At 49.8% G+C, this 16,005-nt stretch overlaps 1 protein-coding gene across 2 annotated transcripts in view; it reads right to left on the bottom strand.

The window, feature by feature from the left end:
• LOC144496841 (CD166 antigen-like) overlaps nt 1-8,306 on the bottom strand; it is a 40,499-nt gene extending 32,193 nt beyond the window's left edge. For both annotated transcript variants that reach the window (XR_013498447.1, XM_078217408.1), the window contains exons 1-3: nt 8,151-8,306; nt 1,123-1,232; nt 283-484 (exon numbers count right to left, since the gene is read on the bottom strand). Coding sequence is in view for 1 of the 2 variants with exons in the window: in XM_078217408.1 (XP_078073534.1) it covers nt 283-484; nt 1,123-1,232; nt 8,151-8,220 (382 nt within the window). In the remaining variant the exon portion in view is untranslated. The remainder of the gene's footprint in view (nt 1-282; nt 485-1,122; nt 1,233-8,150) is intronic.
• Between the last annotated feature and the right edge of the window lie 7,699 nt (nt 8,307-16,005).

The raw sequence follows: 16,005 nt of genomic DNA, 5'->3' as shown, positions 1-16,005 counted from the left end.
CACGGGGAGAACGTGCAAACTCCACACAGACAGTGACCTGAGACTGGAATCGAACCCGGGTCCCTGGTGCTGAGAGCCAGCAACGCTAACCATTGTGCTGCCCTCTTGTCTTTAATGATCTGGCCCTTAAGCCCCATCCACCTGCTTTGGTTTTGTAACAGTTTGCCAGCCCTGTCTAACAGTCATACTCGAAGCGCTCCCCGGATAGGGGATCAGTTCTTAAAGATCGGCTGACGCTTGGTGCTGTTATGTCGAGCGGGGCGGGGCCTAGGAAGAACTTACTGAAAACCGAGACACTGATCACGGAGACCTCCGCCAACCCGTTCCTCGTCACTTGACACTTGAACAGCCCCTCGTCCTCGACGGTCACGGATTGGACCCTCAGCGTCCAGTTCCCCAGCATCTCAAAATGACCTCCCTCCGCCAGTGCCTCGACCCCCGTTGCCACGCCGATCGGCTCCCACTGCTCCGCGGAGCTAGTTCTCTGGTGGAAAAAATACACAAGCAAAGGACAGGTGAGGATGGCTGAGGGCCCTTGCATCGAGGCAGTGATTTTCTTTGGGGGGGCAGGGTGGGTGCTCAAAAGATCGCTGTATATCAAAGCAACAACAGCTCGCATTTATATAGCACCCTTAACATGGCAAGATCTCCCCCAGATGCTTCACATGGGAGGGGAGCAGGTGGGTGGGGGGGTGGTGGTGCTGTTATCCAACAAATTATCCACTGGGGGGCGGCAGGGTGGCACAGTGGTTAGCACTGCCGCCTCACAGTGCCAGGGACCCGGGTTCGAGTCCAACCTCGAGTCACTGTCTGTGCAGAGTCTGCATGTTCTCCCCATGTCTGCGTGGGTCTCCTCCGGGTGCTCCTTCCCACACTCCAAAGATATGCGGGTTAGGTGGATTGGCCATGCTAAATTGCCCCTTAGTGTCAGGGGGACTATCAGGGTAAATATGTGGGCTTACGGGGATAGGGCCTGGGTGGGAGCCGATGGGCTGAATGGCCTCCTTCTGCACTGTAGGAATTCTACGATTCTATGATAACGGCAGAATCTCATTGTGTTAGACTCAGAACACTACCAGTGACCACGAGCTAACAGCCAGAAGAACCGACAAAGGCACTTACCAGAAACCATTGTGTGACCTCTGTATTATTTAGATGAGGCACAGGACAGGGAAGCTGCAGTTCCTCACCATATATGGCAGAGATCTTTTGGGGTGCTAAAGTCCCATCTTCTGTTGGAAAATAAAACATTATGTCAAAACATGTCAAGTTTAAGTTCTATTCGCAGTCCATGGACTTCGAGTTTTTGATTGTGTTTAATGTTTTTAGCGTGTGTCTGAGTGTCACTAGTGGAGATATGGCACTGAGTTACGGTGTCGGGAGAGCCTTGGTACAGACCCACAGAGCACAGGCCACCATGAAGGCCTTGTGTCTGTGTAACATCCCACCGTGCCCTCTGCTTCCCATTGATGAAAGATGCCTATTGTTCAGTGACTCCGAATTGCTCCCCCCAAAGTGACTGTCCACGGTGGCATGCTGATGAGCACTGCTGCCTCACAGCGCCAGGGACATGGGTTCAATTCCTGGCTTGGGTCACCGTCTGTGCAGAGTCTGCCCATTGGCTGTGCGGGTTTCCTCCCGGTGCTCCGGTTTCCTCCCACAGTCCGAAAGACGTGCTGGTTAGGGTGCATTGGCCGTGCTAAATTCTCCCTCAGTGTACCCGAACAGGCGCCGGAGTGTGGTGACTAGGGGATCTTCACAGTAACTTCATAAGGGCAGCATGGTGGCACAGTGGTTAGCACTGCTGCCTCACAGCACCAGAGACCCGGGTTCAATTCTGGCCTCGGGTCACTGTCTGTGTGGAGTCAAATGTTTTCAACTGAAAGAAAAGTTTTGGCGATAAGGTTTAGTACTTCAGATTGGGCGCTGCATGTTTTAGTCGGTCATTTGACCATCTGATTTTGATCTGATTTGATTTATTATTGTCACATGTATTAGTGAACAGTGAAAAGTATTGTTTCTTGCGCGCTATACAAACAAAACATACCGTTCATAGAGAAGGTAAGGAGAGAGTGCAGAATGTAGTGTTACAGTCATAGCTAGGGTGTAGAGAAAGATCAACTTATTGCAAGGTAGGTCTATTCAAAACTCTGACAGCAGCAGGGAAGAAGCTGTCCTTGAGTGGGTTGTACATGACCTTAGACTTTTGTATCTTTTTCCCAATGGAAGAAGGTGGAAGGGAGAATGTCCGGGGTGCGTGGGGTCCTTGATTATGCTGGCTGCTTTGCCGAGGCAGTGGGAAGTGTAGACAGAGTCAATGGATGGGAGGCTGGTTTGCGTGATGGATTGGGCTACATTCACAATGTTTTGTAGTTTCTTGCGGTCTTGGGCAGAGCAGGAGCCATTCCAAGCTGTGATACAACCAGAAAGAATGCTTTCTGTTGTGCATCTGTAAAAATTGGTGAGGGTCATAACTGATATGCCAAATTTTTCTTCGTCTTCTGAGAAAGTAAAAGCTTGGTGGGCTTTCTTAACTATAGCATCGGTGTGGATGGACCAGGACAGATTGTTGGTGATCTGGACACCTAAAACCTTGAAGCTCTCAACCCTTTCTACTTCGTCCCCATTGGTGTAGACAGGGGCATGTTCTCCATTATGCTTCCTGAAGTCGATGACAATCTCCTTCGTTTTGTTGATATTGAGATTGGAGAAAGGACCTGTCTGTGCCACATGAGACTCCTGATCAGCCCTCTGATCTCCTGCCTCCTCTGTTCCTTCACACAGTGGAAAGCTCAGTCATGGCCATTGTTAGCCTCTGAGCATCGCACTCCAGAAGCCTGGCAGTGCCCAACACCACTCACTGACTGCCAAGCTCACTGCCGGCCCAGTTGAAGACAGCATCGTGTTAGCCACACAATTTGGTATGGCTCCTGCTCTGCCTAAGACCGCGAGGAACTACAAAGTAAAGTAAAGTAAAGTTTATTTACTTATGTCCCAAGTAAGGCTGACATTAACACTGCAATGAAGTTACTGTGAAATTCTCCTAGAGTCGTGAACGAAGCCCAGCCCATCACGCAAACCAGCCTCCCATCCATTGACTCTGTCTACACTTCCCGCTGCCTCGGCAAAGCAGCCAGCGTAATTAGGGACCCCACGCACCCCGGACATTCTCTCTTCCACCTTCTTCCTTCGGGAAAAAGACACAAAAGACTGAGGTCACGTACCAACCGACACAAGAACAGCTCCTTCCCTGCTGCTGTCAGACTTTTGAATGGACCTACCTCGCATTAAATTGATCTTTCTCTGCACCCGAGCTATGACTGTAACACTACATTCTGCACTCTCTCATTTCAATTTGATACTCATCGAAAGATGTGCGAATTAGGTGGATTGGCCGTGCTAAATTGCCCCTTAGTGTCAGGGGGCCTAGCGAGGGTGAATGCATGGGGTTATGGGGATAGGGCCTGGGTGGGATTGTGGTCGGTGCAGACTCGATGGGCCAAATGTACTGTAGGGATTCTATGATTCTTTCCTTCTCTATGAATGGTATGCTTTGTCTGTATCGCGCATAAGAAACAATACTTTTCACTGCATACTGATACATGTGACAATAACAAATCAAATTAAATCAAATGAAAGAGTGATTGGCGAGGGAACTGGGCATGTTCGGTGGAGGTGAGTCAGAGAAAGAGTGATACCCCGTGTCCCTTGCCCCTGACGTGCAGTCAAGCAGCAGATCAGGTTACTGCTCCCTGCAAGTCTACTGGAACTGAGACAAAAGGTGCAGTGTAAGCTTTCCAGATAGTTCCTGAAGAGTTTCGTTCTGCGGTGTAGGAGGACAGCTGCTGGGAGATATCAGCGCACAATCTGAGCCTTGTCGTGAGAGTTCGCCTGTTCCAATTTCTCCCACAAGGTTGATTAAAGCAGATTGTCCCTGACTCAATCCCAGCCCCTCTCGGTTATGCAACGAGAGGCAGACAGGCGCCACGTTTACCGCACCGCGGGGTGTGGGTGGGGGTGGTACATCGTGTTTACTCCGCACTTACTGATTCCCATCTCGTCGCCACCCAGTTATCTGTGAAAAGCAAGCACGGAAAAGTCTCCCTACTGCTGTTAACCCAAAAAAGGCCAACACGCAGGAGATGGTGACATGATGGGTGGCACAGTGGTTAGCACTGCTGCCTCACCGTGCCAGGGACCCGGGTTCAATTCCTGCCTCCGGTCACTGTCTGCGTGAAATCATAGAATCCCTACAGTGCAGAAGGAGGCCATTCGGCCCATCGGGTCAGCACCGACCACAATCCCACCCAGGCCCTATCCCCGTAAAACCACATATGCTAATCTACCTGGCACTCGGGCCAATCAACCTAACCCGTACATCTTTGATATGTGGGAGGAAACCGGAGCACCCGGAGGAAACCCACGTAGACACGGGGAGAATGTGCAAACTCCACACAGACAGTGACCCGAGCCGGGAATCGAACCCGTATCCCTGTCGCTGTGAGGCAGCAGTGCTAACCACCGTGCTACCATGGAGTCCGCACATTCTCCCCGTGTCTGCGTGGGTTTCCTCCGGGTGCTCCGGTTTCCTCCCACAGTCCGAAGATGTGCGGGTTAGGTGGATTGGCCGTGCTAAATTACCCCTTAGTGTCAGGTGGATTAGTAGGGTAAATGCATGGGGTTACGGGGATAGGAGCTGGGTGGGGTTGTTGTCGGAGCAGATTCGATGGGCCAAATGGCCTCCCTCTGCACTGGAGGGATTGTAAGATTCTGTGATGATGATATCACTGGGCTTGTAAACAAGAGGCCCGAGGCAGGGGGAGGTGATGGCCTAGTGGTATTATAACTACACCATCAATCCAGAAACGCAGCTAATATTCCGGGGACCTGTGTTCGAAACCCGCCACGGCAGATGGTGGAATTTGAATTCAATAAAAACAATCTGGAATTACGAATCTACTGATGACCATGAAACCATTGTCGATTGTTGTAAAACTCCATCTGGTTCACTAATGTCCTTTAGAGAGGGGAATCTGCCGTCCTTACCGGGTCTGCCCTGCATGTGACTGATCCCCAGAACTGATTTGATTTGATATATTATTGTCACATGTATTAGTAGACAGTGAAAAGTATTGTTTCTAGTGCACTATACAGACAAAGCATACCATACACACCCTCAGTACTGATCCTCTGACAGTGCGGCACTCCCTCAGTACTGACCCTCTGACAGTGCGGCACTCCCTCAGCACTGACCCTCTGACAGTGCAGCACTCCCTCAGCACTGACCCTCTGACAGTGCAGCACTCCCTCAGCACTGACCCTCTGACAGTGCAGCACTCCCTCAGTACTGACCCTCTGACAGTGCGGCACTCCCTCGGCACTGACCCTCTGACAGTGCGGCACTCCCTCAGCACTGACCCTCTGACAGTGCAGCACTCCCTCAGCACTGACCCTCTGACAGTGCGGCACTCCCTCGGTACTGACCCTCTGACATTGCGGCACTCCCTCAGCACTGACCCTCTGACAGTGCAGCACTCCCTCAGCACTGACCCTCTGACAGTGCGGCACTCCCTCGGTACTGACCCTCTGACATTGCGGCACTCCCTCAGCACTGACCCTCTGACAGTGCGGCACTCCCTCAGCACTGACTGTCTGACAGTGCGGCACTCCCTCAGTACTGACCCTCTGACAGTGCGGCACTCCCTCAGTACTGACCCTCTGACAGTGCAGCGCTCCCTCAGTACTGACCCTCTGACAGTGCAGCGCTCCCTCAGTACTGACCCTCTGACAGTGCAGCACTCCCTCAGTACTGACCCTCTGACAGTGCAGCGCTCCCTCAGTACTGACCCTCTGACAGTGCAGCACTCCCTCAGTACTGACCCTCTGACAGTGCGGCACTCCCTCAGCACTGACCCTCTGACAGTGCGGCACTCCCTCAGTACTGACCCTCTGACAGTGCGGCACTCCCTCAGCACTGACCCTCTGACAGTGCGGCACTCCCTCAGCACTGACCCTCTGACAGTGCAGCACTCCCTCAGCACTGACCCTCTGACAGTGCGGCACTCCCTCGGTACTGACCCTCTGACATTGCGGCACTCCCTCAGCACTGACCCTCTGACAGTGCGGCACTCCCTCAGCACTGACTGTCTGACAGTGCGGCACTCCCTCAGTACTGACCCTCTGACAGTGCGGCACTCCCTCAGTACTGACCCTCTGACAGTGCAGCGCTCCCTCAGTACTGACCCTCTGACAGTGCAGCACTCCCTCAGTACTGACCCTCTGACAGTGCAGCACTCCCTCAGTACTGACCCTCTGACAGTGCAGCGCTCCCTCAGTACTGACCCTCTGACAGTGCAGCACTCCCTCAGTACTGACCCTCTGACAGTGCAGCACTCCCTCAGCACTGACCCTCTGACAGTGCAGCACTCGCTCAGCACTGACCCTCTGACAGTGCAGCACTCCCTCAGCACTGACCCTCTGACAGTGCAGCACTCGCTCAGCACTGACCCTCTGACAGTGCAGCACTCCCTCAGCACTGACCCTCTGACAGTGCAGCACTCGCTCAGCACTGACCCTCTGACAGTGCAGCACTACCTCAGCACTGACCCTCTGACAGTGCAGCACTCCCTCAGCACTGACCCTCTGACAGTGCAGCACTCCCTCAGCACTGACCCTCTGACAGTGCAGCACTCCCTCAGCACTGACCCTCTGACAGTGCAGCACTCCCTCAGCACTGACCCTCTGACAGTGCGGCACTCCCTCAGTACTGACCCTCTGACAGTGCAGTGCTCCTCCTGCACTGCGTTGGTGATTACCCTCCAACGTCACGTCACATCAGTTAAAAGAAGTAGAACCCTTCAGGCAAATTATTTGAACCGTAGCGTTGTTAGGTATTGACAAGGTTAAATGTGTCGCAATCTTTCTCCGAAGGGCTTTCCAAAAAAAAACCCCCCTGGGTGAGAGAGGGGAGGAAACTCAGAATTCTAACCACGACTGAAATCCTGACACTAATCCGTGACACCCTAACCAACTCTGACCCTATCCTGAACTCTCACCGTATCGATTACCAGAACTTGAATTCGACCCCTGGCCTCAACTCAAACATATTCCTAATTGTATCCTGTAACATAACCCAAACCTCCATCACAACAGAACACCCACTCGAACCCTATCGCAAACCCGAATTCAAAATGTGAACACGAACCTTATCCTAAACCGCACCATAACACAAACATTAACAGTATCTCTCACCCTCTCCCTTACCCTCAGGCTAATCGTAATTCTAACGTCAGCCATGACCTGAACCTTAACCCTGAACCCAGTTCCCAACTCTAACCTTAACCTTGTTCCCAATTCATAGAATCCCATAGAACAGAATCCCTACAGTGCAGAAGGACGCCATTCGGCCCATAGAGTCTGCACTGACTCTCTGAAAGAGCCTCCTACCCAGACCCTATCCCCATAACCCTATGTATTTACCTCATTGATCCCCTGCACATCTTTGGACACCAAGGGACAACTTACCATGGTTAATCCATCAAACCTGCACATCTTTGGACACTAAGGGGCAATTTAGCATAACCAATCCACCTATCCTCCACATCTTGGGACACTAAGGGGCAATTTAGCATGGCCAATCTACCTAACCTGCATATCTTGGGACACTAAGGGACAATTTAGCATGGCCAAACCACCTAACCTGCACATCTTTGGACACGAAGGGGCAATTTAGCATGGCCAATCCACCTAACCTACACATCTTTGGACTGTGGTAGGAAACCGGAGCACCTGGAGGAAACCCACGCAGACATCGGGGAGAAGGTGCAAACTCCACACAGACAACCACCTGAGGCTGGAATCGAACCCGAGTCCCTGGCGCTGTGAGGCAGCAGTGCTAACCACTGTGCCACAGTGCCCGATCCTATCATTAACTCCAGCCGTATCCCTAACCTTAATGCCAACTTTAAGCTGAACCATAACTTAAACCGAACTCGAATCGTAATCCTCATCTGAGTCTCATTCGTTCCCTAACCCTAACCATGTCCCGAACCCTGATTCTGCCCCTATCCCTGTACCTGACCCTGAATCCTCGATGCTTCAGAACCCCGGAATAATGAAGGTGAACTTGGGGATGCATTGGGAGTACGTACCTTGGAGGTAGACAACATGGGAACAGACTGAGAGAAGGAGGGTACAGGTCAGAGCAGAAGCTGGAGCCATGCTGAGCTGAGACTGAGAAACTGAAGACGTGTTTACTCAGTATTGCTGGTCGCAGCTCCAGGACAGGAGAACCTCTCCTCTCGACTGGGGAACTCCTACAAGCTGCAGCGATAGGCAGTGGAGCTCCAGTTAAACGTTAACCCTTTCCTGGCTGCCTCACTTGCTGACTCAATCCTCTCCACCTCCCAGCTCTTTCTGGAGCATGTCGTTAAAGAATTTTAAAAATACTTTAGCATTTGGAGCGCCATATGATAACAAGCTTTGAGGGCCTGAATATCTCCTTCCTTCCCTCCTTACTTCTCTTCCCTTCTCTCCAAGGTCAGGTGAAATCTCTTCCCTTGGAGGGCGGTGAGTTTTATGGAACTCTCTTCCAGCCCGGTGGCACAGTGGTTAGCATTGCTGCCTCACAGCGCCAGGGACCCGAGTTCAATTCCAGCCTCGGGTGACTGCCTGTGTGGAGTTTGCACATTCTCCCCGTGTCTGTGCGGGTTTCCTCCCGGTGTTCTGGTTTCCTCCCACAGTCCAAGAATGTGCTGGTTAGGTGGATTGGCCATGCTAAATTACCCCGTGGTGTCAGGGGGATTAGGAGGGTAAATTCATGGGGCTATGGGGATAGGGCCTGGGTGAAATTGTGGTCAGTGCAGACTTGATGGGCCGAATGGCCTCCTTCTGCACTGTAGGGATTCTACGAAATCATGGATTTAATTTATTATTGTCACATGTATTGGGACATAGTGAAAAGTATTGTTTCTATTATTTATTTATTAGTGTCACAAGTAGGTTTACATTAACACTGCAATGAAGTTACTATGAAAATCCCCGAGTTGCCACACTCCAGCGCCTGTTCGGATACACTGAGGGAGAATTTAGCATGACCAATGCACCCTAACCAGCACGTCCTTCGGACTGTGGTTGGAAACTGGAGCACCTGGAGGAAACCCACGCAGACACGGGGAGAACGTGCAGACTCCACAAGACAAGTGACCCAAACCGGGAATCGAAACCGGGACCCTGGCGCTGTGAGGCGGTAGTGCTAACCACTGTACCACTATGCCGCTTGCGCGCTATATAGATAAAGCATACCGTTCATAGAGTACATAGCGGAGAAGGAAAGAAGGTGCAGAATGTCATGTTACAGTCATAGCTACAGTGTAGAGTCAGATCAACTTAATATAAGGTCGGTCCATTCAAAAGTCTGACAGCAGCAGGGAAGAAGCTGTTCTTGAGTCAGTTGGTACGTGACCTTGGACTTTTGTATCTTTTTCCCGACGGAAGAAACTGGAAGAGAGAGTGTCCGGGGTAAATGGAGTCCTTGATTATGTGGCTGCTTTGCCGAGGCAGTGGGAAGTATAGACAGAGTCAATGGATGGGAGGCTGGTTTGCGTGATGGACTGGACTACATTCACCACCCAAATGGGCATTTTACATCCTTCCGGACTGAACATTGAGTTCAACAACTTCAGAGCCTGAACTCTCTCTTCCACCTTCACCCCATTTCCATTTACTTTGTTTCATTTCTTCTTCTCGTTTCATTCATCCACCTTTATCACTTTTTATTCTTACTTTTCTTTTGGCACTTCTGAAATCTCGCTCACCCCTTGTCTCAAACCCCCCACCACGACCAGGGCCAACTGCCACATTCCTCAGGTAGTCCCATAACAATCTGTACCTCTGTTCTGCCATTCACACATCATTTAATGACCGCTATTAGCACCTTTCTCAGCCTTTATCATCACCATTTACATTCTTTTTGTCCAATTACAGCCCCCACTCCCCCACCCTCATGGTATCAACCTTGTCCGATTTTCCTTCTCATCAGCTCTGACAAAGGGTCACCCAGACACAAAACGTTGGCTCTATTCTCTCTCCACAGATGCTGTCAGACCTGCTGGGATTTTCCAGCATTTTCTGACTTTGTTTCACGATCCTTTGTGGTTACTTGCGGTCTTGGGCAGAGCAGGAGCCATACCAAGTTCTGATACATCCAGAAAGAATGCTTTCTATGGGTGCATCTGTTAAAATTAGTGAGAGTCGTAACTGCGTGCCAAATTTCCTTAGCTTCCTGAGAAAGTAGAGGCGTTGGTGGGCTTTCTTAACTATAGTGTCAGCATGGGGGGACCAGGGCAGGTTGTTGGTGATCTGGACACCTAGAAACTTGAAACTTTCAACCATTTCCACTTGTGTTTTTGGTTGTACCATTGGTTTCACTCTCTGCTGGAATCCCCTCCCTCAACCTCTCCACCTCAATTCCCTCCTTTCGGACACATCTGACATTTCAGATGAAGCCTTTGTTCGCCTGCGCCAATACTTCCTTGTGTTGTTCAGCGTCTGATATGGTTGAGTGCTCCCATTAAGTTCTTTGGGGCATTCTATTAGGTTAAAGGTGCTATTTATATATATATAGAGTGAGGTTGCGACTTTATGAGAACTAACATCACTTGGTAGAGAAAATTTACAATATTACAGGAGGGCCTTTGAAGCTTCATACAGACTTCATTGTCAAACTTTTTTCATAGAATAGAATCACTCCAGTACAGAGGAGGCCATTCAGCCCATCGAGTTTGCGCCGACAACAATCCCACCCAGGCCCTATCCGCGTAACCCCACATATTTACCCTGCTAATCCCCTGACACTAATTGGCTCAGATCCCTCTACACCTTTCCCATCTATGTATCTGTCCAAATGTTTTTCAAATGTTGTAATTTGAAAAGACCTGGGCTATTCACCTTATCTATGCCCCTTACGATTTTATAACCCTCTGTAAGATCACCCCTGATTAGCAATTTAGCATGGCCAATCCACCTAACCTGCACATCTTTGGAGGTGTCCTACAGTGCAGAAGGAGGCCATTTGGCCCATCGAGTCTGCACCCACCACACTCCCACCCAGGCCCTATTCCCATAACCCCACGTATTTACCCTGCTAATTCCCCGACACTGGCCATGCTAAATTGCCCCTTAGTGTCCAAAGATTTGCAGGTTAGGTTGATTGGCCATGTTAAATTGTCCCTTAATCAACCTAACCTGCACATCTTTGGACACTAAGGGGCAATTTAGCATGTCCAATCCACCTAACCTACACATCTTTGGAAACTAAGGGGAAATTTAGCTTGGCCAATCCACCTAACCCGCACATCTTTGGAGTGGAGGAGGAAACCGGAGCACCCGGAGGAAACCCACGCAGACACGGGGAGAACGTGCAAGCTCCACACAGACAGTGACCTGAGGCTGGAATAGAATCCGGGTCCCTGGCGCTGTGAAGCAGCAGTGCTAACCCACTGTGCCACCATTACAATTCCTGGTTAATACAATTGTCTAAAATGCACAGATACAAATAACACACTCCGCATATACACTAATAAACCTTCACAGGACGGCTTTCCAGAGTTCCAGAGTTAATACTCTCACTTTCTGGATGAGTTCCCCCAAACATTAAATATTTGAAGATCAGGTATGTGGATCTGTTTGCTGTCGGGACACTTAATTGCCAAACTTTTATTGCGTCGCTCCCTGTTTTAAATTCCACAATGATTATCTTTGTTTCAAAGATGTCTTCAGCCATTGGAATAGAATGTAAGCTATGCCGAGCAGGCAACAACACGATATGTGAAGCCGTTCCCCAAGCTGAATGTTTTTGAGTAGATTGTTGGCGATCTACGCGGTTATTATTGCTGCTGTTAAGTCTGAACCCTCAACTTCAACCTCCCTTGATCTTGTGACATTACCGCCACCTCCCCCCACTATCCCCAGAGAGACCTAAGGCTGCCGGTACACCTTGAAAGGGGCATTACAGGGTGGTGGAGAAGGCGTTTGGCACACTTGCCTTGAAGGCAAGAGTTCCTTCATTGGTCAGAGCATTGACCATAAGATATAGCAGCAGAATTAGGCCATTCGGCCCATCGAGTCTGCTCTGCCATTCAATCATGGCTGATATGATTCTCATCCCCATTCTCCTGTCTTCTCCCCGGAATCCTTGACCCTTATTGATCAAGAACCTACCTATCTCTGTCTTAAAGACACTGAATGACCTGGCCTCCACAGTCCTCTGTGGCAATGAGTTCCACAGATTCACCACTCTCGGGCTGAAAGAATTCCTCCTCATCTCAGTTTTAAAGGATCATCCCTTCACTCTGAGGTTGTGCCCTCGAGTTCTAGTCTCTCCCACTAGTGGAAACATCCTCTCCATGTCCACTCTCCCCAGACCCCTCAGTATTCTGTAAGTTTCAATTAGATCCCCCCATCATCCTTCTAAACTCCAACGAGTAGAGACCCAGACTCCTCAACCACTCCTCATACGACAAGCTCTTCATTCCTGGGATCATTCTCGTACAGGAGTTGGGAAATTATGTTACATCTGTCCAAGACATCAGTAAGGCCACATTTGGAGTACTGAGTACAATTCTGATCTCCCTGCTGTAGAAAGGATATTATTAAACTGGAAATGGTGCAAAAAAGATTTACAAAGATGTTACTGGGACCGGATGGTTTGAATTATAAGGAGAGGCTGGGAAGGCTGGGACTATTTTCCTGGAGCGTAGGAGGATGAGGGGGTGAACTTGTAGAGGTCTATAAAATCATGAGGGGCACAGATAAGGTGAATAGATCAAGTCTTTTCAAATTACAACATTTGAGAGACATTTGGACAAGGTACATGGATCGGAAAGGTTTAGAGGGATATGGGCCAAACGCGGGGCAAATGGGACTAGTTCAGTTTAGGAAATATGCTGTAATTGTACCCACTTCTACCACCCCCTCCGGCAACTCCTTCAATACACGCACTACCCTCTGTGTGAAAAGGTTGCCCCTCAGGTCCCTTTTATATCTTTCCCCTCTCACCTTAAACCTATGCCCTCTAGTTTCCCCCTACCCTGGGGAAAAGACCTGGGCTGTTCACCTTATCTATGCCCCTCATGATTTTATAAACCTCTATAAGGTCACCCCCCAATCCTCCTACGCTCCAGGGAAAAAAAAGCCACAGCCTATCCAGCCTCTCCTTTATAAATCAAACCTTCCAGTCCCGGTAAAATCCTTGTAAATCTTTATTTGCACCCTTTACAATTTCATTCCCTTGAGCCTGTTCTGCCACCTATATATCTGGAATCCATTTATCTGCCTTGATTCCGTATCCGTCAATATCCCTACCCACTAAAAATCTGGTAACTGTGCCTTGAAGTCAGTAGATCAAGGATTCAACTTCCACATTCGGCATGGTGGCACAGTGGTTAGCACTGCCCCACGGCGCCAGGGAACTGGGTTCGATTCCGGCCTCGGGTCACTGTCTGTGTGGAGTTTGCATGTTCCTCCCGTGTCTGCGTGAGTTTCCTCCGGGTGCTCCAGTTTCCTCCCACACTCCAAAGATGTGCGGGTTAGGTGGATTGGCCATGCTAAGTTGCCCCTTAGTGTCAGGGGTACTAGCTAGGGTAAATGCATGGGGTTAAGGGGATAGGGCCTGGGTGGGATTGTTGTTGGTGCAGACTTGATGGGCCGAATGGCCTTCTTCTGCACTGTAGGGATTCTATGAAAAGCCAGGCAGCATGCCATCGGTGGAACTACCATATTTTAGCCCCATTCACCCGTTCAAGTGGGCATTAAGGATATTATGATACTTTTCAAATCAGTTCAAAGGACTTTCCGCAAAGTTCCTAAACTATCTCGAAAATGGCACGGTGGCACAGTGGTTAGCACTGCTGCCTCACAGTGCCAGGGACCCGGGTTCAATTCCCGGCTTGGGTCACTGTCTGTGCGGAGACTGCACGTTCTCCCCGTGTCTGCGTGGGTTTCCTCCGAATGCTCCGGTTTCCTCCCACAGTCCAAAAGATGTACTGGTTAGGTGCATTGGCCGTGCTAAATTCTCCCTCAGTGTATCCAAACAGGCGCTGGAGTGTGGCGACTGGGGGATTTTCACAGTAACTTCATTGCAGTGTTAATGTAAGCCTCCTTGTGACAATAATAAATAAACTTTGAAACTGGTCACTAATCTTGATTGTAGGCTCTCGCTGTGCTAAAGTCAGTTGTCACGTTCGACCACACGCCAACAGTGGAAACAACTTGATTACCAAGCGCTTTGGGGAGCTTTGAGTTCTTGCTCAAGTTCATCTTCTCCCATTGTACAAAAATGTGCATGTTTACCGTCAAGTTTCACAACATGTAACTGGATGCCCATAAACATGATAACTTCTGCGTGCCGACACTTGTCCCTCAGATTGCACGCTCTATCAGCAAGGGGCTCACCACATCATTTTAACCTCCTCCCACATTGCGGAAAACCACACGGATCCCCACCCCATTCCTTGGCCCCATAACACAAAGATTGTTATCTGTATAAAAGTTAGTTCGACATTAAACAATCTGTTGGTAAATTAGTCACACAATTAAACAATCTGTCCTTTCATTACGTGACTAACAAGTGGAATTTCCTCCCACGCTCCAAAGAGGTTCAAGTTAGGTGGATTGGCCATGTTAAGTTGCCCCTTAGTGTCCAAAGATGTGCGGGTGAGGTGGATTGGCCATGCTAAATTGCCCCTTAGTGTCCTAAAATATTCAGGTTAGATGGATTGGCCATGCTAAATTGCACCTTAGTGTCCAAAGATGTGCAGGTCACGTAGATTGGCCTTGTTAATTTGCACCTTAGTTTCCAAAAATGTGCAGGTTAGGTGGATTGGCCGTGCTAAATTCATAGAATCCCGACAGTACAGATGGAGGCCATTCGGCCCATCGAGTCTGCACCGACCACAATCCCACCCAGACTCTATTCCCGTAAGCCTCATTTACCCTACTAATCCCCCTGACACTAAGGGGCAATTTAGCATGGCCAATCCACCTAACCAACACATCTTTGGACATTAAGGGGCAATTTAGCATGGCTCATCCCCCTAACCTGCACATCTTTGGACACTAAGGGCTGGCATAGTGGCACAGTGGTTAGCACTGCTGACTCAGGGACCCGGGTTCAATTCCCAGCTTGGGTCACTGACTGTGAAGAGTTTGCTCGTTCTCCCCCGAGTCTGTGTGGGTTTCCTCCGGGTGCTCTGGTTTCCTTCCACACTCCAAAGTTGTGCGGGTTAGGTGCATTGACTATGCTAAATTGCCCCTTCGTGTCAGGGGGATTAACAGGGTAAAAATGTGGGGTTACGAGGATAGGACCTGGGTGGGATTGTTGCTGGTACAGGCTCGATGGGCCGAATGGCCTCTTTCTGAATGATGGGATTCTATTCTATGATTCCATGATTAAAAACAAATAATAGAATGATAAAAGAAACATATAGGATCCCTCAGGGGGTCTTGGCAGAGTAGATGTAGAGAGGGGCTTCCTCTTGTGTGTGGAGTAATGGTTAGTACTGCTGCCTCACAGCGCCAGGAACCCAGGTTCGATTCCCAGCTTGGGTCACTGTCTGTGCAGAGTCTGCACGTTCTCCCCGTGTCTGCGTGGGTTTCCTCCGGGTGCTCCGGTTTCCTCCCACAGTCCAAAGATGTACAGTTTAGGTGGATTGGCCATGCTAAATTGCTGTTTAGTGTCCAAAGATATGTCGGTTAGATGGACCAACCATGGTAAATGTATGGGGTTACGGGGATGGGCAGGGGAGTGGGCCTGGACAAGTTACTCTGTCAGAGAGTCAGTGCGGGTTCGATGGGGCTAATGGCCTCTTCTGCCCTGTAGGGATTCAATGATAGGATCTAGAACTTGGAGGGTCAGAGTTTAAAGGTAAGGGGTCGCGAGGTTAAGACAGAGATGAGGTGAACTTTTTGCACTGAGAGTGTTGTGAGTCTCTGGAACTCTCTTCCTTA

The sequence above is a fragment of the Mustelus asterias genome, chromosome 8 (genome assembly GCF_964213995.1).
Source record: "Mustelus asterias chromosome 8, sMusAst1.hap1.1, whole genome shotgun sequence".
Taxonomy (NCBI): Eukaryota; Metazoa; Chordata; class Chondrichthyes; order Carcharhiniformes; family Triakidae; genus Mustelus; species Mustelus asterias.
This window is presented reverse-complemented; position numbering and strand designations above follow the sequence as displayed.